This window comes from Cydia fagiglandana, chromosome 2, assembly GCF_963556715.1.
Source record: "Cydia fagiglandana chromosome 2, ilCydFagi1.1, whole genome shotgun sequence".
Classification (NCBI taxonomy): Eukaryota; Metazoa; Arthropoda; class Insecta; order Lepidoptera; family Tortricidae; genus Cydia; species Cydia fagiglandana.
In genome coordinates, this window is record NC_085933.1 from 16,524,286 (window position 1) to 16,551,081 (window position 26,796).

A 26,796-nucleotide genomic window follows, 5' to 3' on the forward strand; every position below is an offset into this window, starting at 1 on the left:
GTCTAATGTCACTAGTTGCGCCCAATCGCGCGCGTGATGCGAACTCATCAACAAATCGTGTTGTAAAGCCCCCCGCGCATAGTCTGGAGGGGGCTTAACAGTGTCACACACACCGCTGTGCTGCCTGTAAGGCCAGTCCTGAGACGTCAATGCGTGAGACGCAAATACACATTGGACCAATAAGGTAGGATCGCCTAAACCGGATGTGTCCTAAGATCGGATGCATAGAATTTACCGCAAATGAAGCGATATTTTCCACTGATGGCAACATAGTTTGCTTCGCCATTTTGTTCGGCCCCTCCCGTCATTCCACGATCGGCGCTGCGACGATCAGTAATTCAGCACGTGTGCACCGGACGTTTAAAAAAGTTTACGTTTTTTTCGAATTTCCCTTGATCCTGTTTTCCCTCCACGAGTTTGTTTTCACGCTGTGGTAAGTATTTATCATTTTATTGCATTTTAAGTTAATTATTGGCATTATTGCGTGGTTTTAGCAAATTCTCTATAGATTTGTATATGTACTTTGTTTGCGCCTAGGACGTCAGTAGGCAAAGATCCAGACTTTCCTCCCCTTGCCGGAGATCGGACTAATCACTGAGGCACTTAAAAAACTCAGCGGTTCTCAAAATTTCGGATCGTAAAAAAGCTTAAAAAAAGGGATATGTAATGAAAAAAACATGATACATACATGACAAGACAATTATATATATTGGCGGCCGATCGTAAGATTTGGCAGATCGTAATGTTCCTGTGTAATGTTTCGACGATAGTCACATTAAACCAATAGGTATATATAGTAGTGGACCCTATAATGGACGTGGAACCAGTAATGGGACAAAAAACCACAATTCCTCTAAAATAAGTATCTAAAAGTAGTTTTAAACACTGGATATATTTTTATCATAAATAAGAGTCCTAGAGCTGTTTATGTTTCAATTTTTATTAAATTCGGTTATCTTTTAAGAAATTGGCGCCAACCCAAAAGTTGTCGTGTCACTGAAAAAAAATACCACTACGAATTCTTAACAACTTCGCTTATTTATTAAATTTTAATTAATTAATAGAGTCTGTGCGGAAAGAGAAGAGTCGTGGCAGAAACGGGAACTAACATTTTAAATTTTATATGGCAATCAAACCTTTGACACCTGTCTTGTAAAAAGTAAACAAACTTCTGTCAATGTATATTTTTACTAACAAAAACCGCAAGTTTTATGTATAAAATATTTTCAAAACACGATAAAACCGTACATAAAACCACAAGGAAAATTATATTTAACATTGTTCGGTTTTGTCAGCGGGAAGAAAACGGCTAAAAGCCGACTATCGACTTACAAAAAGTCGGGGAACGTGTTTCCGCTATTCGCGGGTATTGATGTTGTATTTAATATTAAATAATTACCTATTTAACCCATTCAGGGCCAGCGACTCAGCGTATGGGTCATGCTCAAACAGTTCCGCAGGGCCAGTGACTCACATGTGAGTCCTGAATAAATTCTGATTTAAACTTAAACGAAACGTAATTTGATGTAATAACGTAAGTAACATATAAGTTAACAATCATTTCTATAAGGCATATTAGGATAAAAATTATAAACACGTTTTTTTTAATGAAAACAGGGTCTCGAATATTCAAGTTTGGTTTACTATCAGTGCAATATAGTAAATATACTGAAATTCTAGATACATAATGCGATGCAAGCAAACAGAAAAATCTATATTGAAAAATACAAAAAATATATATATTTCAGAAGTTATTGACAGGGCTCAAGGTATGGGTCACCGTGGCCTGGCGCTACTTGTAAAAACTGCTAATGTTTCCGTAGCAGGCTAAAATAAACTTTATTGGCTGGTTTTAAAGCTTATTTCATGTTGAAGCTGTTTGATATTGTACCATTTTACAACTGATTACTGTTTGGATGATGGTAAGCAACAATTTGTAGGAACCAAGCCGTAGTATAATAATATTTTGTTTTGTATGAGGGGTAAGGCAACGAGGATTTTTTCCCACTGTACTTTTATGTCATAATATTTGGTGATCGTTGTATTGTATCTTAGGCAATTACCTACTAACAATGATGTTAAAGTTATTTTTTTTTCGTTTCAATATAGAACAAGGCGGTTGAAACAGTCACCACTAACTAATATGTATTGTATAACAAATAGTTTGTGACAAATATTTACAAGTTTTTTCAAACATCGTGGTTTCTACGGCAGATTAGAAAGTAAGTACTATAATACATTTTAAGTTCTCTATTGTTACTAATATAATGGCGTTTACCAAAACAAAGACAATGACCGACCAGGTGTAAGCTTATCGGACACACTTGGACAATAAACAAGGAATGGATCCGAGCGGCGGCGGCGGTATTATCTTTCATGTGGTATTTGTCACAAGAGTTCAAGATGTGATTCATCCCATCCCCCCTATTAGAGATGTATTTTTGAGTAACATGGAAAATATTATTTAGTCACGATTTATTCGTTGGCGACTTTATACTCCTCCTGTGCTGTTTAGTGATTTCGTATTTTGTGACCATGGCTATGGATTACCGGAATTTGAACCGCCTAACCTGACCGACTGTGCTATGAACTGGACCCCGAACCTGCTTCATCCGAATGACCTTGCTACGAATTCTGGAACCCTGAACTCACCTTTGTTGAATGACACGGCTATGCACCCTGATTTGACAGCAATGATGGAAGACATAAACAACAACGATTTCGGTGTGGATGCAATTTTACCGACCGGTAAGAAACATTTGTTTTCCTTTAATCATTTGTTATCTCACTTGCTCACTTAGATAAAAGAATTTTGTTATTTTTTATAAGTCCGATTATAATGTGAGTAAAATGTATTTAATCGTAGTACTTATGTAGAATTGATATAAAAAATTGGCGAGTCGAACTCGCACACGAAGGGTTCCGTACCATTATCTATTAAAACGGTCACCCATCCAAGTACTGACCCCGCCCGACGTTGCTTAACTTCGGTTAAAAATCACGTTTGTTGTATGGGAGCCCCACTTAAATATTTATTTTATTCCGATTTTAGTATTTGTTGTTATAGCGGCAACAGAAATACATCATCTGTGAAAATTTAAACAGGCTGGGCTATAAAATTTGCTACCAACTTAGCTTGGTCAGACATTAACCTTTTGGCCGCCGGACCTAGTCCGCAAAGACGCTCACTCACACGCCAGAGCAAATTTTAAGTAAACAACTAATAAAAAGTTTAGGGATTGCAAATAGTGATATCGATATTTACAATATTATGGTAAAAATCTTTTTAATTTAGCTTTGTTCTTATACTGTTTTAATTTCATTCCAAATTGCCAAAATTAAACATATGTTTTACACCCGAAAATGTTTAAAATATAGGGATTTAACATAAAAAACAACCACTAAACAATGTCGATTCAAGACGTGATATCGCCGCACTAGGCTGTACGAGAAGTCTTTTATACAAGACAACGGCGCCCATGGACTGCCCGCAATGCAGACCGACAAGGACTGTTTCCGCGCGGATCAAGTAATAATAGTCTCTAGGTCAACGGCGTAAGCGCTTGTCGGTACGTAAACTTTATTGGCGTAACGTTAAAGCTGCGCATCATGTGTCGATAAAGTCAATATACCGGAACTGTTTTAGTGAAAATTACACGTGGGTTGAATTTTTAATGAGTGAAGATATTATTCCGGAATTAGAATCTATCATTATAATTTCAGTTTGGTTTACATTAATCTATAGGTAAACTCTTATCAAAAAAACGTTCAACGACTTGTTACAAAAAAATTACACATTAACTTCAATGTTATAACAATAAAAGTAAAGTCTGATAAACAGGTATGTCCCTGTACCACACTTGTGCGAAGCGGTCGCTGCGGTGTATCCCTTCCCACTAAGCTATAAAATAACATCAATTATTTTTTTTATTTATCTCTTCTGCAATTAAATAGTCCACAATCTACAATGGCAAATTTACTTGTCTGACTCTACTTTATAGAGCTAAAGAAGCTACCTGAACTTTAAATATAGTTATGCCTATCTGACTCTCGTTCTACGTATTCTAGTAAGTAGTTACCTACTATTCGTTGAAAAAAATTGGCGATTAACAAGTGTTCAAATACTTAGATAAAAACATATTTCTGACTTTATATTTACTTTAAAAATTCCCATATCGAGTTAACATTCCCATCCCTAGCTGTCTTTTATACAAGACAACGGCGACGAGGAACATGAAAAATGTTGAAAATTGGAGCAATGTTTTTAAATGCCTTATTTTAAAAGAAGGGATTTATATAGCGGCTTAAAAAGCAAATAAATGAAAAAACAAAGACCTTAAATATGAACACGACTGTAAATGAAATTGCAATTGTTATTATTACACATTAACTCAGTGGTTGAATTTGTGTCTTGTATACAAGACGACGGCGCCAGCGTATCGTTCTATCGTTGTCTTCTATACCGGACAACGGCGGTCAAAGGGTTAAACGCTTGTAGAAAGTAAAAATATTCACTCCTACAAACTGCAATAATTAGTTTCTTTTTTGATAGGCACAGAAAATCGGTGGTAAGTAAAAATGTTGCATAATGCTGTCCAACTCGCCGGCTTCATAAGCGGCGATTTATTTACCGTTCGCGCCAGGCTCGAGACCCATAAGCTGAGTCATGCGTTTTAGCTAAAAACGATTTGTATGGTGGCCTGGCGTATTGTGTACGCTCGGCGGTTCGTGGCCATGAATGGGTTAATAAGCCCCCTAAGTAACTTGTCTCCGGTACATAATCGGTATGTATATTCATTCAAAATATATTAATTTTCATAAATATGCAGGTCATTCATGACCTTTAGAATAACTGACAAGTAGTCTTGATACTTGCCATTTTATGCATATTTATATGTAATTTCTTTTTCAGGATTGTGTAAAAGTACCTACGGTAACTCGAATAAAAGACCGCTAAGTAGGTGATATGCAAGAATTCGTAATCTACGTGCCGGATTCAAGCACATCCAGTTCAGATGAAGATAGTTCTATGAGTGTCCCTGGTTGTTTTGAAGCTAGCTCAAACATAAGTGACATTGAATATTTTAATTCAGACTTCGATTACAAAGAATAAAACTTTTTCTAATAAAATATTTCTTTATTTGTAAGTTCGTTTACTAGGTTCTGAATAAAACTTTTTCTAATAAAATATTTCTTTATTTGTAGGTTCTGTTAGTTACGAAATTATATTTCATATTTAGCAGTGACTTTTCGGCGAAGTAAAATATCGTGAGATGAGAGAACCGGACATATCCCAATAAGGCCTACCTACTTAATGCACTATTTTTATTCATATTCATATTTATTATTAATAATGTACACATACATTACAAGTCAAGTTTACAATGGGTGAAATATATCCCAGATAAAATTACGGTTCTATTGCCCAATTTCTACCCGATCTACCCGGTTTTAATAACTGTTGGACTGCACAGATTAGGCAGTACATAAATGAGACTATCTTGTTTGGTACTAAAATTACAGTTGTATTGGGCAGATTCTTAACTAGTTTTAGCAGTTTTGTCAATCGCAGTCACTTTGTAGTATCCGAGACATAAAAACAAGTGTGTTTTAAAAAGAAAACTAGTGCCTGCGCTAAATCAGAGGATTGAGTTGACGAGACGACACCACCACCAGGCTCCGTTTAGTAAGCCGTGGTAAAAAACCGGAACAAAAGGGATTCAAGTATCATGACCTTTAGTGTCGTACTATAATCACGTGACCAGTGTTGTCAGCATAGCAAAAACCATAAAATAGCACTGGCGCGCCCTCAAATCCCACGACTCTTCTCTTTCCGCACAGACTCTACTTGATGAAAACTAGAATGTGTTTTTTTAATTGCATTTATCATGAGATAAGGTATACAACACACTATGTTGTGACTCCACAGATGTAAAAAAATAGTGGTATTTGGCCCAATCCCATTATAGGAGCTGTAAAACTGCATACCTCCTATGATGGGACAATTGACATAATGATGCTTGCCATGCCATAATATAATGTTTTTAAACAATACAGAAGTAAAATGTAGTTACGAAATATGTCAACCAGGAGGTATTCTCGGACTTCGGATAAATTAATATTGTTTTTCCAAAATTTTATTTAATTTGCCCTGTTAGTTAGTGTAGGTCAAATGTTGGTAGCTGAATTTGAGCCACTTTTCGATTTCCGATTCAGTTGAAACTTTGTGTAAGTACGTAATTACGTATGCAAATCGGATGATAATGCAATATTAGGGTATAATTAGAATTGTCTCGATGGCTCTAATACAATAATCATTTGCTGTGGAAAGAAAAATACATTCAGCGATAAAAGTTTATGCCAAAAATTGATTTTTTTGCCATAACTTATTCCCCATTTTAATATTTTATACTGATAAAGCAATGTCCATTATGGGGGGCCCATTACTGGATCCACGTCCATTACTGGAGCTTTGGTGTCCATGACTGGAGAAAAAAGACATAGTTTTAATTTGTTAAGTATGTGGAAACTCATTGCAGTATCTATGTTTTAGGCGTGCTAAAACATGAAAGACGGATAGGACTTTTATCTTTGAACACGTTAAGCGGTAGACCATTTACATGTATAAGGGAAATATCATAAATACTCCAAATTTCCTCTTAAATGTCCCATGACTGGTGCCGTTACTATAGGTAGGACAGGTGCGTTAGGTTGCTTCATATGCCCGAAGGGTAAACTGCGCAGAAATCCGTCGACTCAGAGGATATATGATTCAAAGATTTTCACGTTTCACGATATGCCTAGGAATTTCACGATATGCCTGATCTTACGATCGGCCGCCGACGTATAGATGGTGAAGCAAATCGTGTCAGAAGAAAAAGGGGCGAAATTCAAATTTTCTATGAGACGATATCAATTTTGCCGCCTTTTTCTACTGACAAAGTCTGCTTGACCAGCTATATCTATCTACCTATGTATATCCGGCCTGAATTCAGCATCTTAGAACGCTCTCGGCCGAGCTCTCGGCTGAGTCATTAAAGTTTGAGAATCTCAATTTAGGTCCAATTTGCCTGAGGAGGTAAGATTTGGTCTAGTCACAACACGCGGAATATCAGGATGATTTTGTGATAAGTTATTGTAGTTATTGTTAGCTTAAGATCGGATATTTTCCTATTGTGCACTCTAATGCCACACCAACAGAATTGAAGTTATGCACTTAGTTAGTCCGAACTGCGGCAACACTAGTTTCGTGTAACGTATAAAAAAAAAACCGTCACTTTGAAGGCGTGTCTCACACAAACTATTGCGTTTATCGAAATAATTAAAAGATGACCAAATAAATTCATTGTTTCATTGTTAATTAGAAGGTGAAAACCCGTTCAGTAGTTTTTGAGTTTATCGCGAACATACAATTCATACAAACACACAATTAACAGACAGACGCAGTGGGGGACTTTGTTTTATAAGGTGTACTGATAGTGATTAGGTAATCAAAGTAACCTTGACACTTTCATGGTAATGTATAATGTTTATAATTATATTATATTTACTTATATTGTAACAACATTATGACATATAGTTGTGACATTGTTAGCACTTACAACTAAGAGATAGGTCACTGTTTACAATCTTATCAAGTTATCACTCTTATTATCAATGACGGACTATGTTTCATTATCCCATTCCATATTACTTAAGGTAGCCGCGTTCGTTTTAGAAAAAATATGATCATGAATAATTTTAATCATTTTTGTAAATTTCCATAGGTAACACAGATTGATGCAGACTTTGATTAAATCGTCCCGATAAATGGAACATTTCAAAGAAAAAATCTTGAAGTGGTCGCACAAAATTGCTGGGGAGCAGAAATTTCATGCTGGTTATAAAGTAAATGTGCAGCAAGTCACGGGAATGGGTTACTCCAGCGCTACTTTCAAAATTACGATCTCTGAACCAAACCGAGAACTAAAAATGTTCGCCAAAATAGCTAACATTATGGACGACTTAAGGAACACTTCCTAAAGTCCATTCCAATAGAACTTGCAAACTATGTCAACAAACCGCCATATTGAAATTGTCTCTGAATGATGAATTTGCTAGTGATGGGCAAGAGTCTTACTTAGTCCTTTACTTAAGGCCGTAACACACTATCGCACTGCATCACGAACTTGGTGCGTCGCATCCATAAGTGAGAGCGAGAAACAGATATCTCTTAAATTCAATAACAAAGAAGTAAGATACGCGTACATGCCAAGAAAAACAGTGAACGAGTAAAATAATATTGAAACCGTCAATCATTCAACAGTCATTATTTTGTCAAATGTAGGGTAGATTTTTATTTATGAACAGTCCAAAACTACCAGTTATAATTTTCCGTAGTTTAATAATAATGTTTAAAAATGATGCGAAAGAATGGAAAAGGTTATTTAAAAAAAAGGAATTAAAACGATTAATCTGAGTTTACATATTTATTGAAATTTAAAATTGTCAAACTACCGCGTAGTGTATATAACCGCGTTGGCAGGTACAGACCGTGAGTCGCGTAGTGTGTAGCGGCTTTACGAGTATATCACCAACTTTAGTCACAACACTACCCATCATAGACAATTGTAGAATGTAAAAGAAACAAAAATGTCATTACATCAGGGCCTAATAACCTAACTTATGAAACCATTTTAAACTTTTAATGAAATAGCCAAGATACAGTTATATATTGTTGTATTTTACGGTAACGACCGCTTTAATAGTGTATAGTGTATGTGTTTCAATGGTGTTTGATGAGATGATGTGAAAATTCAAGGAAAAACAGTGACAAAACAAAGTTACGTCCTTTGTTTACAAAGTTAGCAAGTTCTATTGGAATGGACTTTACATAAGATTATTTACCGATGAGTTATATTTTTACACAGATATTGCAAAAATATTCAGAGAATTAGAAAATCAGTATAATGTTCCAGAAGAGGGCAGATTTCTAATGCCCAAATGTTATGGTGGCGAACCCAAACCTAAAGAAGAGACAATCATATTAGAGGACTTGAGTAACAGCGGATTTGCAAGTGTCGACCAACGATTGCCCTTCGACTGGGAATTTGCTTCGAAAGCAGTAGAGCAGTTGGCAAAATTCCATGCTTTTTCCTTTGCTTATGGGGTGCTAAGTCCTGGTGGTTTAACTCAAATGCTAGACAGCAAGCCGTATCACGTGTTTGATTCCCAAGTTATGAGGAGGTTGGGGTATGAGCAGACGGTGCCGGTGGCTATAGATGTTCTAGGAGAAGGCGATCTAAAGCGATTAACGCAGCAGTATTTAGAGAGCAAAGACCGTTTCTCTGAGCTATCGTGCTTGTACCGAAGCGCCACGCCACGCGTGCTGGCGCACGGAGACTACAAGATCAACAACCTCATGACCCGCTACCATGTTAGTTTATTTCCGGAAAATAAAATAATTGTTGTCGACTGGAAACTATGAAATTGCCATCGGGCTCCTAACCTAAGATATTTTTTGCAGGAGGGGCGCCTGGAGATGGCTACGGTGGACTTCCAAAATATCCACTCGAGCAGCCCTGCCACTGATCTAGTGTATTTGATCATGTTGGGTTCTGACGAGAATTTCCGAGCGCATAACCTGCGTAGGCTTCTTGACCACTATTATGCAGAGTTAGAGCGCGCACTTCGTTGCTTGCATATGCGCATCGAAAACATTTACCCCAAGGATATGTTCGAGGAAGATTGGAAACAGGTCACTATTTATGTTTTTTAACTGACCAATATTCAAAATGAGGAAGTTCTCAATTCAGTCTCAGAATTTGATGGCATTCAAACTGTTTAGCTAAGTCGATTTTTTTCGGTTATTATTATTGTTAAGTTGCCCGACGAATCTTAAGAACTAGCACCCACACACTTTTCTATTACAAAATAGTATTTTAATTACGTGTGCCTACTTCGATTGAGCAGCGATTGTATTTTCCGACAGGCGCTCCCGATCGGATTAATCGTTGCACTGATGGTCCTGCCGATAATACTAGCAGATCCAGCAGCCGTGGCAGCCGGGCAGGCAAAGGAAACCACTGAAATGGTTCGCCGCAACGCGACTCTTCGGCAGCGTCTTACAGGAATAGTAAGAGACTACGTGGCATGGGGGATCCTAATTAAATGAAATATATCACAGGCTCAATTTTTTTTATAATAATCTTGAATAGGACAGTTGGCGGTAGATTATGTGCGGAAAGAGAAGAGTCGTGGAATGTATGGGGCTAATTGATAATCTGCCGTTACCAGAATTAGTGTGGCGTAAAGCCAGTGGACTGTAGTTTTTTAAGTTAGTTCCTTCGCTACACTATACTGCTTTACCATTGTAGAAGGGCTTACCGGTATTATGTGGTCTGCAGCTGGCAGAGGCCTCTGCGGGTGGATTGGTCGCTGTTGGCTTCCTCGTTATTTCAAGGCACTGTTTTATGGTATATTTTGCGAATTCAGATATCCTTTCTGTCGCGATGTTTTGGTGACACTGACACCGTTAGTTATTACTTTTCAGATCATTGCTTGTGTGTCGCCGGCCAGTAGCCTCGCTACCTCAAGTAAATCAGTATAGCAGTAGATATTAAGGTTGAATACTAAACACCCCCCACCGAAAGCACTATGTGGCTTTCTCATAATATGAAAAAAGAGAGAACAGAACTTGCGCATGTATAGGCGCGAAAAAAATAAAATATATGCAATTAATGCGATAAAAGAAGGGGATTTAGTGAGTATAAGGCAGAGGACACAGTTTATTAACATGTCTCAAAAAGGAATTGTTAGCTCTTGTGCGCAGAGTAACCTTGCGCACAATGCCGTCTAAACCGGGATGTGTTTGTTGGACAATTGCAAGTGGCCAACTGCAAGGAGAAACTCGGTCGTCTTTGATGTCTCCTACATTAATATTGTGAGGCGAGGTGAACCATTTTGACCTTTGTTGTAAGGTATGTAAATAATCTTGGCTCCATTTCTTCCAAAACAGTTGAGAGCAATTTTGCAAATATTGCCAACGCGATACATGATTTACAGGTACAGACTGCAAATCATACTCTGGTACAGCTGTCAGACTCTTGCCTATCAAGAAGTGTCCAGGAGTTAGGACATTAAACTCATGAGGATTATCACTAGCTGGCAGAGCGCATAATGGCCGTGAATTCATTATGGCATCAATTTTACAGAAAATTGTTGTCAGCTCCTCAAAAGTCAAGGCTTTGTCACCGACAGCACCCACAAGATGGTATTTCGCAATGCGAACGCAACTCTCCCATAAACCACCCATGTGAGGGGCGCTAGGAGGATTGAACTGCCAGTTAATCAAGCGCTGAGCGCAGTCGTTAAAAATATCCTGTTGAGTGCTCTTGTCAGACATGAATTTCTGAACATCAGCAAGATGTTTACTGGCTGTTGTGAAATTCGTCCCGCAATCGGAATAAAAGCATGCCGAAAGACCGCGACGGGATACGAATCTGTCTAGAGTAGCCAAAAAGCAATCGGCAGATAGAGAGGAGAGCGTTTCCAAATGCACGGCTTTAGTTGAAAAGCAAACGAAGACCTCTAAATAAGCCTTCTCTATCTTCGCATTGCGCCGTAAGCTTTCTTTTTTATAAAAGGGTCCGGCCAGGTCCACACCTACATGCTCAAACACCTTATTAGGCAACAGACGAGTTGATGGAAGGTCACCCATTTTAGGCTGCAGCAGAGTGGGTCTACATTTGTAGCAGCTCTTGCACTTTGAATGAATGGAACGAATTAGGCTACGAGCCGACAAGATCCAATATCTCTGGTTGAGAATATTCTGAAAGGTCTGCGGACCTGTGTGTAAATATTTCTTACAACTTGACGCTTCGTGACCACTTTTCAAACAGTTGCTGCATATCTTTGGGGTTTGCCTGCATCTCCAGCATGATAATCTCCATGACAATTTTTTCGAAGTCGCAACGTGCGTCATCGAGTTCCGAAAACTGTACCATTTAATCTTGCACCGAGTCTAGACTATCCAATTTAACAGTTTTGGATACATCATAAGCCTTTTGTAATTTGTTAAACAAATATTCTTTTTTGAGTGTCAACGTATTTATTTGCAATAACAATTGCACCTCGCCTTCCGCCATTGTTTGTCACGGACAAAAATGTATGACGAATTGGATATTTTATTGAAATAGATATCAGTAAAACCGTAGAAATAAATAGGAAACAGCGAGATAATATGCGGATACGATCCGCAAGGGAAACGCAACGGTTAGCCTATAGAAGTATAGAAGATAGGAGTTGGGGAAAAAATAAATCTAGGAAGGTTCAAAATTTGGGAAATTTAGGATCCGGCTCGAAGGACCAGAAAATGTGGCGTAAAGCCAGTGGACTGTAGTTTTTTAAGTTAGTTCCTTCGCTACACTATACTGCTTTACCAGATTGTAGAAGGGCTTACCGGTATTATGTGGTCTGCAGCTGGCAGAGGCCTCTGCGGGTGGATTGCTCGCTGTTGGCTTCCTCGTTATTTCAAGGCACTGTTTTATGGTATATTTTGCGAATTCAGATATCCTTTCTGTCGCGATGTTTTGGTGACACTGACACCGTTAGTTATTACTTTTCAGACCATTGCTTGTGTGTCGCCGGCCAGTAGCCTCGCTACCTCAAGTAAATCAGTATAGCAGTAGGTATTAAGGTTGAATACTAAACAATCAGGCCTTATCCGAGTAAAGGGAAAAACAATAAAACCATAATTATTTGGCAATAAACGTAAAAAATAACTTTCCTTTACGTTTCAAAGTGAAGTAATACTTTTCAAACAATTCTAGTAATGGAAGTAATAAAAAAGGAGTGGTATCTAGCAATGGTAGGTATATCTAGATATACCTACGACGTAGCTACGTCTATAAAATTGTCACCCGGTCGTTTTTGAACATTATACTATAAATAATCGTTCATGATTATCAATCGATTGACAGAAAAATCCTTTGATGTATCATATCATATCGTAAAGTATTTAAGATAAAACTGGATAAAACACAGTAAGATTATAGCCGAGATTGAAGTATTGTGGGCAATTAGTTCGCTCGTGTAAACACAGACTGATTGTTTGTTTAAATACGTTGCAATTCGGTCAGTGTTAGGTATAATGAGGAAGTGGCTTCTTTATGACTTGGTGATTACTGTGTTATTTATAGCGGATTCGCAAGGTAATTTTTACAAATGTTAAAAAGCGTTACATTCCGTTAAAGTATTGATTGTAGTGTAATCGACTAGATTTTCAACAGAGTCGACGCTAAGAATAATTGGAGGTGATGAGGCCCCTCCCAAGTTCGGATATTTCCACGCTTCACTACAAAACTTAACCGGACACCATGTTTGTGGAGGCGCCGTGGTATCCGACCGACACGTGGTGACAGCGGCACATTGTCTTCAAGGGTATTAGACACAGTGATGTAAACTTTTCTATCTACAGTATACCTAGAGGACTAACAGTTTTACATGTTTCAGTGCTGAACCACAATACATTAAAGCCGTAGTGGGGACGACGAACCTGGATGAGGGAGGCAATTCATACGATGTTGAATCTATACGCATCTTCAATGATTTTAATTATAGCAGCAGGGCCAATGATTTAGCAATTATTAAATTAGCTAAGCCTTTTAATTCAAATGACGTTGAAATAATAGAGATAGATCAAATGAACTTAAATGAAAACGATGAAGTCACTTTAACTGGCTTTGGGGCTCAAGAGGTTGATATATTTTGTTGCCACTGCACTGGCCCAATATTACAGGCAGTGCCGGATTTAGACATTTGCCGCCCGTAGGCTATGCCGATTTTGCCGCACCTCCCCTATCCACCTCGTTTATAGCTTTTTAAAGTACTTTCCAATCAGAGGCGTTTAATTTAATAGTACAACGCACCATAGTCATATTAAAATGCATATAAGGAGCATTCCACGGGCTGTCCCGTACAAACGCATTGTATTTCCTGTGTTGCGACTTTTTTCTCGGCATTTAAAGCAGGCGATTATTTTTCTGTGCATATTTTTGACCATTTGTCATAGAAAAGGAAACTCTTACACCTTTAAATCTTCAGAAACTTCGCGTTTGTACGGGACAACGGTAGACAATTTCATGGAATGCTCCATAAGGTGATGTCAGTATTCTAGATACAGATTTATATGAGCCGTTTTTGTCAGCCAATGACGATGCGACCTCGTTATATTTGCCTGATCTGATCGGCGACCGGTGGGTACCGCTGGGTTTTGGCCATTGAGAATCAAGGTGAGGCAGGTTGATAATAGCTAAGGAGTTTGGTCGGATCTGGCATCGAGTGCTCAAGGGACTATGCTATAGAAATGGCTTATATTGATGGGCCACAAATAATGTTCGCAAATAAAAACGCGAGCGTAGCGAGCGCGAAATTTTTTCTGTAGAAACAGCGCAATTTGATAGAAAATGGTACATATTTAAGTGTTACTGTCAGTCCTCACTTATGGTGCTCAGACTTGGTCTTTGACGGAAGCTCTGAAATCCAAACTCGGGGTTTGACAGAGAGCTATGGATCGCAGCATATTAATTGTGAAACTAAGGGATCGCATCCGGAACACCACGGTGCGCTCTAAAACTCAGATAATAGATGTAGCTCGAAAAGCGGCCAAGCTAAAGTGGGACTGGGCTACGGCTAGTTATGTCTGCCACATGCCGAACAACTTGTGGGCCAAGTTAACCACAAAGTGGGTGCCCCATGAGTCAAACCGGGGAACCGGTAGACCTCATCGGCGATGGCGGGATAACTTGGACTCCTTTTTGAGAGACTGGCCAGATGTAGCTCAAAACCGAAACGAGTGGAAGAAGAGGGGGGAGGCCTTTGCCTAGCTTTAGTTGTGGCCCATCAATAAACTTCCAAAATAAAACCGCGAGCGTAGCGAGCGCGAAATTTTTTCGGTAGAAATAGCGCAATTTCATAGAACATGGTATATTTTTAAGATTCCAAGCTTCAAAACGGAATAGGATCACTTTGTTGTCCGTCCGGCCATTTATCTGTTTCAATATAAAGGGTCTTGACATGACAGAGGGCGGCAAAATCGACAACTAAAGCCTGTTATTTAAATTATACAAATATATAGGAGAGCGGTAAGATTCTGGTCAACCCTATCTGAACAGCAAATATTTTTTGACCCAAATTTGCCGCCCCCTAAAATCTGCCGCCCTAGGCTTCAGCCTACTCAGCCTAGTGGTAAATCCGGCACTGATTACAGGGCATACTTTTTACTTTTACCGAACTGAAATTTGACACAGAGACATTAAGTCTAATTTCAACTATCTTGAAAATGTAACATAGAACTTTGTAATATTAAGCCAGTGATTGTTCTTCCTGTCTGTAGTTGATTTTTAACAATAAAATATGATCAAATGTTGTATTTTTTAGGTCAATAGTGTATCAAGTCGGTTAATGCACGTTCTAGAACTGACTGTGTTCAGTCAAGAAACATGTCAATATGCCATGCGTTATACTCGAGCAGTCGATGAAAATATGTTTTGTACATTTACCAAAATCGGTGAAGGAACCTGCCATGTAAGTTAAAAAAATATGAGAAATTAAGCACGAGAATCTCACAGAATATTGTCTAACTATATCACCATAAAATATTCAGTGACCAAAGAGATTCCGGTGCTTAATAGCCTGGTAATATCAGCCCGTGTGGGGTGTGCTATGCTATTATCTCGTGTCGTTGGCCTTATTTTTGCTCCTGAGATTCTTGTTTGTTTCCAGGGTGACTCTGGTGGACCGTTAGTAAAGGATAATAAACTTGTTGGCCTTGTTTCATGGGGAATCCCCTGTGCCGTAGGGTTTCCCGATGTACACACACGAATTGCGCCTTTCTTTGATTGGATTCAGGAACAGATAGAACAGTTTTGATTGAAAAAATATACATAATTGATAAAAGAGCCGGAGTGCCAGTGTTTGACCGTGTGGAGAATACACTACCTACATTATGACATTTACTACGTCCAGTGAGATCATTGACATTCATTAAATACTGTAATAAAAAAATCTGAAATGTTGCATAATGATAATGAACAAGACTGTAATGTTCCGGTATTATATACATTTATTTTCCACACACTTTATTATTGTATTTTTTTATTTACTTTTGTTTTGAACTGTCTAATTTTCGTGAAATTTACCTGAAAAGAAAATAAATAAAATTCGTATGTGCTCAACCTGACGGAGAATTTCACTCATAAATTGCATACGTGGAGTTTTAACTTTTATTTGACTCTACTGATGATTTTCGTAAGTTCCCAACTTCCCAGTATAAATGCAAAAACCGGACAAGTGCGAGTCGGACTCGCCCACCGAGGGTTCCGTACTTTTTAGTATTTGTTGTTATAGCGGCAACAGAAATACATCATCTGTGAAAATTCCATCTGTTTAGCTATCACGGTTCGTGAGATACATCATGGTGACAGACGGACGGACAGCGGAGTTTTAGTAATAGGGTACCGACGGTACCATTTTACCCTTTGGGTACGGAACCCTAAAAATGCAGGTAAATCATTAATAAGATAATCATTGCTCAAAATGATCTGATGGAGGTAAGTAAATTGTATGAAATACCGTGTAGGGACGTAACTCCTGCGCGACATCGATAAGGACGGCTAAGGCAGGGCGCCCGTGCGCGCATATGAAAGGAGTCCGGCAGTGAGACAGCGCCTCGATCAGTGTAGAGCAGTCACGCACAGGCAGCGCAGTTCCAAACATTATCGCGTATCTGCAAGCCTGAAGTAAATGCTGTTTGAGCGCAATATTTTTGTTTTTTTCCTTTTATTTTGAACAATTGAGTGTTCCAGAAATAATCTAGTGAGGTAAACGTAAAGCATAAAATATTTAAAACAGCTGATTTGCAACCTGGTGTAAGCGTAAAGAAGACGGATGGACCTTTTTGAGCATTGTTTATTAAAATAAAGGCGAGATATACTACTGATCTTAAGGTGCTCCCCCACGCCAATGACCTTCGATCTGAATCCCTTATTTTTATAGATAAGAGAAGATGAACCCAAATATGTAGATTTCGTACATATAAGATCCTTCACTGCAAACTAGATACGAAAAAAGTGTTTTTTAGACAATGTTAAAAAAAAATCATTAAAAAAATAAGTATAAATTTTTTTCAGAATCCGGTGGACAAAACCGGAGATAAAAGATTGAAGAACCGATAACCGTTAGTCTTATAATTCTATCTGTAGTGCAAAAAAACGCATGTAACTGATTTGCAAGGCCGAAGTGATCCCATAAGTGTTCCGTGAACAAAGTTTTGTACGGAACACTAAAAAGCAGATACGATTCATAACTTGTCAAAAATCGATGAAAACCTCGGGTAGCCCCTTAATAATATTAATGAGTAAGTGATATTATGTAGATAAATATTTTGTTGCAATCCCTACGGTCCATTCGCCAACCTACCTCCACAACCTGAGGGAAGGCAAGGCATGCTAGCAATAGCGAGCTTGGCATCGAGACAAACTCCACCCAAAAAGCGATATAGATGTTACCTCACTAAAAACCAAATCCATCATAGATTTTGGATACAAGGAAACACATCCGCTTTGTTCCTTAATTATGCTGATTTCTTCATTGATTAGGCTGTGGACTGCCTTTAACACAACATCGACCTGCGAAACGGTAAAGTATAAGCTGTACCAGCGGATAACATGCCTTTTTTAAAACATGCACAAACATTCAACTTAAAACGGTTATCTTTATTAGTTATCACCATAACTATTATTGGGTTTGACTGAGGCCATGAAAATAATTTCAACACTGGACAAGACCAGTGGAGTAGTGGACAGATGGTACCAACCGTACGAATTAAACAATTTCCAACTTAAGATTATTTACCTGTCTTGGGTGCTTGCCAAGTATGGCCTCGGGTATCGCGTTGACCAGCACCTGATTATCACCAGCGATGGACCATTGAAGGCCCAGCCTTTCGAACTTGTCCCGGTAATTGTGCAAAAATAGTATTTCGTCCCTGCTCACTTTCAACGAAAAGCTGTCTACTGAAATGCTTTTCCATTGATCTTGGGATAAATAATCTGCACATACACATGCAAAGCAAACAGTTTTTAGGTGTCTGTGACTTTAGCAATTTGTAGACTATATCGATATATAGGAAGCTTACTTTGTGATCAAGATCAAGCAAGATACCATTCCCAAAACGAAAATTTCTTATCATAAGCAATTGCAATACGAGAAGTTCTTTATTACCTAGCCGAAGTCAGCTCTAACTATACAGTCTATTGGCATGCACTGAGGATACACTACACAACCATAGTTTCTAGATGATCCGACTGATTGATGATCAAGTCCTTTAAACACACAACTAGGTACTTTGCAATCAAACGTAATCTTGTTTAAATCTGTTATAATTCTAATACTTCTGTTTATTCCTAGGTATTTTTTTATTTTCTGACCTGTCATGTTTTGCTCCAGTCTTATTCTTTCATGCACTGCATGCTGGTCGAATAGGACCAAAAAACTATGTGCATCATTAGACTTGCCATTCAAAATAGTTGCAATAAACTTTCGATCAACTTGACCCAGAACCTAGAAATAAGAATGTATTAGGCAAAAAATATAGTAGAGTGATACCTTAGCATTTTGTAAAGATTCTGCATTAAATTTACGACAGAAATATATATATAAATTAATTATGAAGCAAAATAAATAAATGGAAAAGTAATACCTTAGCGTTTTGTAAAGATTCTGCATTAAATGTAAGGCAAGCATTGTCTTTATGCAATTTGATATCTACTCTTTGTATGTCTCTTGTAGCAGCTTCTCTTAAGTTTTGAATTTTTGGTTCAAAGATTTCTGAATGTATCTGAACATTTCTTGCAAAATTATTATAAACTGTCTGAAACAACAATATTATTATAATAAAATTTAATATGTGACGTTCCACGGGAAAAGGTACCTTATGAGGGTTTCTGGTTTCGGAGTTATGAAATGTTTTGTAAAGAGGTGAAAAAATGCTCAATTTTTTTTTATTGTGTGATCTCAAACCTTAATGCGTAACGTTTGTTTACCTGTTTTTATTTTTGTTATAAGTTAGTTATAAGCCTAGTAACGTCGTCTCAGAGTTTAGTAAAAAGGTACCTTATGGAAAAAAGGTTGAAAATTTCCAAAAAAACTAGTCAATACGGGAAAAGAAGTTTGGTAGAGAACTGTATTAGCATTCTGCAAAACTAATTTGATAATTTCAGTTCTGGTTGGGGCGCCTACCAAATATTATAACCGTACATCGACCGACATTATAAATCCAAGTAGCCTGCTATTATACTAAAGTTACTCTCGTCAAGTCTTTCTTAACTAGAATAATCTTCATTTGGTTTGGTCGCATGCAATAAATCAGCCATTGGTTTGCTGAAAAATGCCAATACCCGACGCATTACCTTATGGAATATCTAAGGTCATTGAACCTCAATGCCGCTTGTCTTCAATGGCAACCAAAATATATTATTGATAAGAAATAGACGATTTATAACATCTTTACCCCAAAATATTATTAGTTTATCCTAACTGTTCCATCATCATCATGCCTCATCATGTAACTTAACCACAAGGTACCTTTTCATTACATACAAATTATTGGTCTTTTTTAAGATTATTATGACGAAGAACCAATTAAATTTGTGGCAGTTTAATGTAAATTAATATTTTCTATTCATAAAAGATAAAAGCTTCAATGTGATTGATATTTTGTAGTGATGTATTATTAGATTTATTTCCATAAGGTACCTTTTCGTAAATGTATGGAGCAAATACTGTTATTGTTATGTAAGTTTAAAGTGGCATAAGGGGTTAAATATAGTATTTAGTTGGGGTTTTAGGATTTATTTCATTTGAATGACAGAATTTCTTTCATATGTGCTCAGAAAAATTGATTGTGTGTTACATTAAAAGTAAAAATATTCAATTATCTGATTTTATATGAAAAAGTCAGAAAATACATTTTCACCTCTAAATCGGTATTGTTTTTTGCTTAAACTGTCTCTCAGTGTCGTTTTCTAATAGATAAAATTTAAATCTAGAGAGCTCATTGCAATCAATCGTGAAAATGAAATAAAACTTTATTTTCAAGAGACTGGTTAGTATACACATAAATCAGTCGATATCAAAGGTTTCTATTTGCATTACAGAACAAGTCGCAACATTTTTTAAATCTCAGATATATAAGGTATTATTATTTGTAGTCAACTATGTAACTTACTTCAGGAACATAGTTTTTTAGGCGGCTAAACTTAAAACTTCTGTATCGTAAAGTTGCTCATTTCACAACATTATTTTCAAAAAATCATATCTCTGTAACTACGCAACTTAGGAGGTTGATCTTTTGTGTTGTCGATAGCTTATTTATTGTAGATTACTGGGGTATGCATAACTCCATACCCGCCATAAGGTACCTTTGACCGTGGGACGTCACATATAAATTGTAATAAAGTGTATACCATAAAATAAAAAAATAAACAATCCAAGAAACTTACTGCTTTAAAATAATCTGCATTTAATTCATAGTTACATACATTTTTCATGTTGCAAAGCTCTAATATCGGCGACATTCCTAAAACATGTTAAACCTATGTGAGTTGAAGTTATCTATGTATTCTATATCAATTCATATGCAAAGTTAATAATCACAACAAGTGATAAAGGTAAAAAAAAAGAAAAAAAAAGAAAGAAAAGAAAAGAAAAAAAAGAAAGAAAAGAAAAAAAAAGAAAGGAAAGAAAGAAAGTCAAGTGGTAAAGGTGAGTGGTAGTGATAGATGTTCAAGTCCCACCCAAGACAGTAATTTTTCCACTTTTAAATTTATTCTAAGCTTAATAGCATCGTTCGCAGACGTTTCTGCTTGTTAAAAATTAAAAAAGTTAATAATATTGGTCACCTTTGGGAATGTATCGGCGTCTGTTCCTCAAATTAAAGTTATTAGGCTTATAGTTTACATCATCAAGCTTCACGATTGTATTGTTCGAAATAATATTGAAACATTCATCAATACCATCTTTATTTATAGTGAAATTGCGTCTTAATTCTTTTTCGGATTCGAACATCTCTCCGGTTTGAATCTCAGTATTACCTCCTACAGCATTGGTAGAATGGAACATAAAAGTATTTTCTATTATTTCTTCATGGTTTTGTGTATCATCGGAGGTGCCTATAACAGCCTCACACATTCTGATTGGCTCAATTGGATCAATAACACGTGTTCCAGTGTTAATTAACTGGGAATTAGAAATGAATACAACGTTGTGGTCAAATCTTTCATCATTAGCGGCAGTATTATTCGGTGTATTTATAATATTGGGAGATTTTTCACTATATAGATATTCATTTGGCGTCCGAATCATATTTGCACCATGAAGATTAGTTGTCCCATAGGTACATGTTTGAGATAGAAGTTTTTTAAAGCTAGGAATTCCAGTAGCGTTTTCGTGTTCCAGAGTATAAGTACTCCCGATGGTAATTTTATTATTATTATTGACTGCTATAACATGTGATGCGTTTAATGGTGATTCCTGTGCTTGAGATATTTGTGAATCAGTTTTAGTGAAGTGTATAGAATATGATGTCTTCGTCGTTCGTTCCTCATCTGCGACTTCTAGATTGGTTATTTTTTTATTATGTATTAGCTCTTTTGTTACTTTTTGTTTCTTAACCACTTTTTTGTCAGTAATTGGCGATGTCAGATTATCTCGTGATGTTTTGCTAATAAATTGATTCTTTGTAATTTTTTCGAGTAAGTCACATTGCGGTCGTTGTATATGTATATCCTTCAGGTAGCCATGGCTTTCATATGTTGGCCCCGGTATATCTGAGTGTGTTTCAGTAACGTGAAAATAATTTGCTTGCGGCTGAACTATCTTAGCGCGGTTTAAATTAGCTTCAACATTCTTATGATTAATTATATTCGTAATAGGGCGAAGAAGGTCATCAGACCTCTTGATATTCTTATCGATTGTATTCTCATTATTTTTTGCCATATTTTGTTGCGTTAAAGGCACATATTCTTGGATTATTATTTCATTTATTCTTTTGCGCACAGAGATACTTTTGTTATTTTTAATAATATTGCTATAATGTACTGTTTCAAGGGTAAATATTTTGCATCGTCTTCTTTTCTGAACTTTGAGCAAGTTATCAACCCTTTTTGCTAAACGATTACACCTAATTTGTACTGTATCAGTTTCTTTTTCAAATTTGGATAAAACTGTGTCTCTGCTGTTACATACTTTTCCTGGAAGTATTTTTGTTGAGTGCGTATGGGCTTCTTTGATTTGTTTTGGTAGGTGGTTTATATCCAATTTTTTTTTCTTTGTCAAGGGCTTACTCTTTGGTTCAAGAAAGCACTCACCTGATTCGCTATTGATATGGTTATTTGATTTCTTTGGGATATTTTTTATTCCATGTGGCCGTTTTTCGTTCTTACGATATTTTTGTTGGTGGATTGAATTTCCTTTGTTTTTATTTGTCATGGGTTTGCTCTTTGACAATAAACAGGGTGTAACAGCTTCATTATTAATGAAGTGTTTATTGTTAAGTGTGCGTAAATCATTTGTTTCGCATATTTTTTCTTGGTCCTTAACATCTTTAAGCTTTAATTTGCCTTTTGTCCGAGGATGACACTCTTTCTTAACTTTCCGTTTCATTATTTTACCTGTAAGTGTAAATCATAATATTTTAACTACCACTAAAGCTAATGCTTGATAAGAAAATTAAAAATAGTCAGGTAGGTACCTATTAACTTAATTAACAGCATTAACTTTACAAAAATATTATTTACCTTTTACACCATTATGTAAATGAGATCCATTCATTTTCTTTCGTTGAGAGCCTAATATTTTTTGCATAATTTTCTTGATTTTATTCCTTGTATCCAGTTCATCTGCCTTTTTATTTTCTAGTGTATTAATTGGTTGCTTATTAGTTGCTGTCACTTCCACTAAAGTATTACTTTCTAGTGTATTAATTGGTTCCTTATTAGTTGCTGTCACTTGCACTAAAGTAATATCACCCATGTAAAATTTTACAAGTTTATCTAACAGTTTTTTTATGTGAACCACATTTTTGAATGCTAGACTTGATTGTTTATAATTAGATATAAGGTCATAATCGTCTTTTGGACATTTGATAAATATAAAATAGTCTGGAAGCTTATTTTTGGTAAAAGCTTTTTCTTCTTCATTGTTGTAACTCTGGGAATTCAATAATAGTTTTGTTATAATGGCTATTAACTTTGTACACTGCTTAGATTGGCTGACTAGAAAGGTTAAAACAATGTTCAATCCAACTTAAGAAGCTAATAAATCTACCAAGGTAGGTACATATAAGTATTATACAAAAAAATATTATGTTAAAGAAAGCATGAGCAGAATAAATCAATCCTATAATTACCTTAATTTTTATGTTTCTTCGTATATGTGCACCTTTTGATAGATTTTCATTAATTATTCTGTGCAAATTTGAGTTGTCAATATACCTTCCATTTACATATATCCACTGATAACCTTTTGCTTCTTCAATATTCATTTGCATAAACCCAGTAACTTTGTACTCATTCTTCTCTACTTGAAATTCTTGCAGATTCTTTGTACAGATATTTAAAACTGATTCAAAAGTCCTAACAATATCTCTGTTCTTGGGAATCTGGGCAACAATTTCATTCAAAGAGTTATCTCTTAAGCTAATAGAAGTATTACAATGTATTACAGCTATCTGTTCTAAATAAGTTTTAATGTTTTGAAGTTCTTGCAATGCTTTCACTGCTTTTTTCTGAATAGTAAGATTGTAAAGAAATCCCTTTATTTCTACCTGTAATTAATAAAGCTTAAATTATTAGTAAACTAAAATGGGTTTATAACAGGTATCATAATTTTATTTAAGTCTATACAAACTTACTGTAGTTCCCACTGAAGGTCTTTCTGTCACAATAGAGCATTCCTCTTCTTTACCATTACAAAAATGTTTCATCCAAGTCTCTGCATTATTCAAATGTTTTGAAGTTATTTTAACACTTTGAGAGATTTCTATTAGATTTGCCAGTGATTGCCCATATCGACCGTACATTTGAACAGATTCAGATGCATTAGACTTTTCATATTTACTTGTAGTATATCTTTCTCCAAGTATCTTAAAATCATCTTTTGCCACTCCATGTCCATTATCAATCACTTGTATATAATTTTCTTTAATATCTACTCTTATAGCAATGGATGATGAGTTAGCATCAAGTGCATTATGTACCTAGGTAACAGTTGTAACAAATATGCAATTAAACCCAATCAATTATTATTGAATATATTATTTATTACAGGTCTTTCTTACTATTAACCCCTGGAACGCCGAACCGACAAACGTACTTGTACCCGTCAGATGCCTAGTGCCGGATCCGTCCCATCCCCCTCAACTGCCGGAGGGTCTTCAATTTTTGTACCCGTCAACTGCCGCGATCAAAAAAAAGTGATATTGTGCAAATGATATAAAACTCTATTTGTAAGTGTTTAGATCTCAAAATTTTAAAAATATAATACAATAAATTTGGTGACTGATAAGGCACAAGGCAGTTGAGACACTTTGTACAGATCTGGGACTAGGCAGTTGACGGGTACAAAAATTGAAGACCCTCCGGCAGTTGACAGGACTGGTACGGATATGGCACTAGGCGTCCCAAGGGTTAATAAAAGATACATACCAATTCTTCCACAGCTTTTTTAAAACTTCTTATTCGAGTAGAAGCGTGGAACTTGGATTGAAGATCTAAAGGTAGTTTTTTTAAAGTCATTTGAACTTAAAGAATAATATACTCCTCAACTTTAATGTCTGTGGTGGTAACACAAATTAATTCATTGCATTTCAGTTTTTTTCATTTCTTTAGGTAAGTAAGTATATTTGGTTTGATGTCTTTATAAAAAGAAAGTATAGTATATTATTATGTATATAAACAAAATCACTATAAATTCCATGAGGGAATTTTATTCTGGTAAGGTATATTTAAGAACCAAACTAAAATAATTCAGTGTATGGATTAACTCGCGGACACGAACGACATACACGAAAGCCAAGCGAAGCGCTTGAATTGAAACGAAATAGACAAACATCAAACTATAAACATTCGAGTTTTGACACCAACTGCCGTTGTTTTTTTTTAATATGGCTCTCTGCATTTGGCCAACGTAATAGCCGTAGCAGACTACCGCACCGCACCGCGATCTTGGTGCGCCACACCCATAAGTGAGAGAGAGAAAGAAATATTTTTTTACTGAAAGAGATCTCTTTCTTGCTTTACGGCTTTTATTATTCTGAAAGATAAGGAATGATTTCATAATATAATTTACAGTTCATCTGTACATTACGTAATATAAGTCGAAAATTTAAATAAATATAAAGAGCCCTAAGCGAAATGATACGTTATCTCGTTCCAACTTATTGCTCCATTTCACTTTGTTGTTTTGATGAGTTTCGGAGGAGATTCGGAGATGCAACTCGTCACAAACCACGAATCACGCTATTCCGTTTTTGGCAATTGGGCTGAATGAGGAACCGTAAAAACCGTATAATTCATCTACCAATGCACATCTCATAGACATAATATATATATAGACGGTGTCTCAGCGAGCTGTCACTGTTGCCACTTTTGTTTAGTGTACGATTAACAATTTAACACCACCTTGCTGTAGCCATGTCGATAAGGTCATATCGATAAACTATCGACATTTCTTACAATTTTAATTTTACTTCAAAGGTTTGACGATATCTAAAATGAACAAAAACGCTTTTATTCTTTATTGTGGTTATCAGATCACAATTTTATCGTCACGCCCCAGCAGGGAACCAAGGGAAAGTTCAGATATTTAATTAAAATACATAAATACCTACTAAGATATGTGTTCCGCAATAATTGAAATATTTTATTATATTCTAATATATTTATTATTCATTAGCATTTCAATTATGTATATGTTTAACGAAGATATTGAAGCTTCAATTAATAGCTATTTCGTTCCGCTGTGTAGCGTTTATCGATATATGTGGTATTATCTATGAAAAGGGACCTTATTGTCGATGGCGCTTACGACACTAACATCGATGAGCACAAAACGTAGTAGTAGAAAATTGGAGATTCTGGCCCTTTTTAGTTATTTTGATTTCCAATTCAGCAATTAAGTTTCTTTGATTACTGAATCATTCAATGTTGCTGTCTATCCAATGCGGAGGTCAATTTATGTTATGTGACACTGATGAACTGATCAGTCATTGGGTTTAATGTCCCTTTGTAGTTTTTTTATAAATAACTCGTATACGGTGACTTGTAGCAAAAAATGTTCTGATACATAAGTAATCTACATCAAATTGTCTACATTAAATATTCTATACACTTTTTCGCTAGGTTCAATATTTAAAAAAATATTTAAGGTGGAAAGTTAATTATGATCAATTGTCAATAGTTTTTATAAATAACTCGTAAACGGTGGCTTGTACAAAAAAATGTTCTGATACATAAGTAATCTACATAAAATTTTCTACATTAAGTATTCTGTACAGTTTTTCGCTAGGATCAATCTTCTTCTTCTTCAACCTAGCGTTTTAGCTAGCGTCCGGTCTTCAGCATCCTCTGGTATGAGATTGTTCTCTTCCATGTCCGTTATCACGACGTCTAGCCAGCGCTTCTTAAGCCTACTACGGCCGCGTGATCTAGGGCCTTGGACAGTGAGGTTGAGGCATCTATTTCCGACGTAATCCACCGG

The 26,796-nt window shown here is 36.3% G+C and overlaps 3 protein-coding genes and 1 long non-coding RNA gene across 4 annotated transcripts in view; 2 read left to right on the forward strand and 2 right to left on the reverse strand.

The window, feature by feature from the left end:
• Positions 1-1,402: 1,402 nt before the first annotated feature.
• The window catches only part of LOC134677326 (uncharacterized), a 187,314-nt gene continuing 161,920 nt past the window's right edge, over positions 1,403-26,796 (reverse strand). The window contains exon 2 of the long non-coding RNA XR_010100018.1: positions 1,403-2,934. This is a non-coding gene — a long non-coding RNA (uncharacterized LOC134677326). The remainder of the gene's footprint in view (positions 2,935-26,796) is intronic.
• LOC134677316 (uncharacterized kinase-like protein D1044.1) lies at positions 8,024-10,373 on the forward strand. The gene is made up of 3 exons (XM_063535754.1): positions 8,024-9,415; positions 9,506-9,736; positions 9,971-10,373. Exons 1-3 carry the CDS (start codon positions 8,975-8,977, stop codon positions 10,151-10,153), a joined length of 855 nt encoding a protein of 284 aa, XP_063391824.1. The 5' UTR covers positions 8,024-8,974; the 3' UTR covers positions 10,154-10,373.
• Positions 13,003-16,152, forward strand: LOC134677228 (chymotrypsin-1-like). Its single transcript, XM_063535664.1, has 5 exons — positions 13,003-13,190; positions 13,269-13,419; positions 13,492-13,735; positions 15,418-15,564; positions 15,763-16,152. Exons 1-5 carry the CDS (start codon positions 13,130-13,132, stop codon positions 15,907-15,909), a joined length of 750 nt encoding a protein of 249 aa, XP_063391734.1. The 5' UTR covers positions 13,003-13,129; the 3' UTR covers positions 15,910-16,152.
• LOC134671976 (uncharacterized) lies at positions 16,564-25,106 on the reverse strand. The gene is made up of 11 exons (XM_063529876.1): positions 24,744-25,106; positions 23,951-24,295; positions 23,447-23,863; positions 22,836-23,247; positions 20,940-22,709; positions 20,541-20,617; positions 18,740-18,910; positions 18,468-18,600; positions 17,893-18,089; positions 17,547-17,666; positions 16,564-16,773 (listed from the first exon to the last, which is right to left on the reverse strand). The coding sequence occupies exons 1-11, from the start codon at positions 24,831-24,833 to the stop codon at positions 16,564-16,566; spliced, it is 3,942 nt and encodes a 1,313-aa protein (XP_063385946.1). The 5' UTR covers positions 24,834-25,106.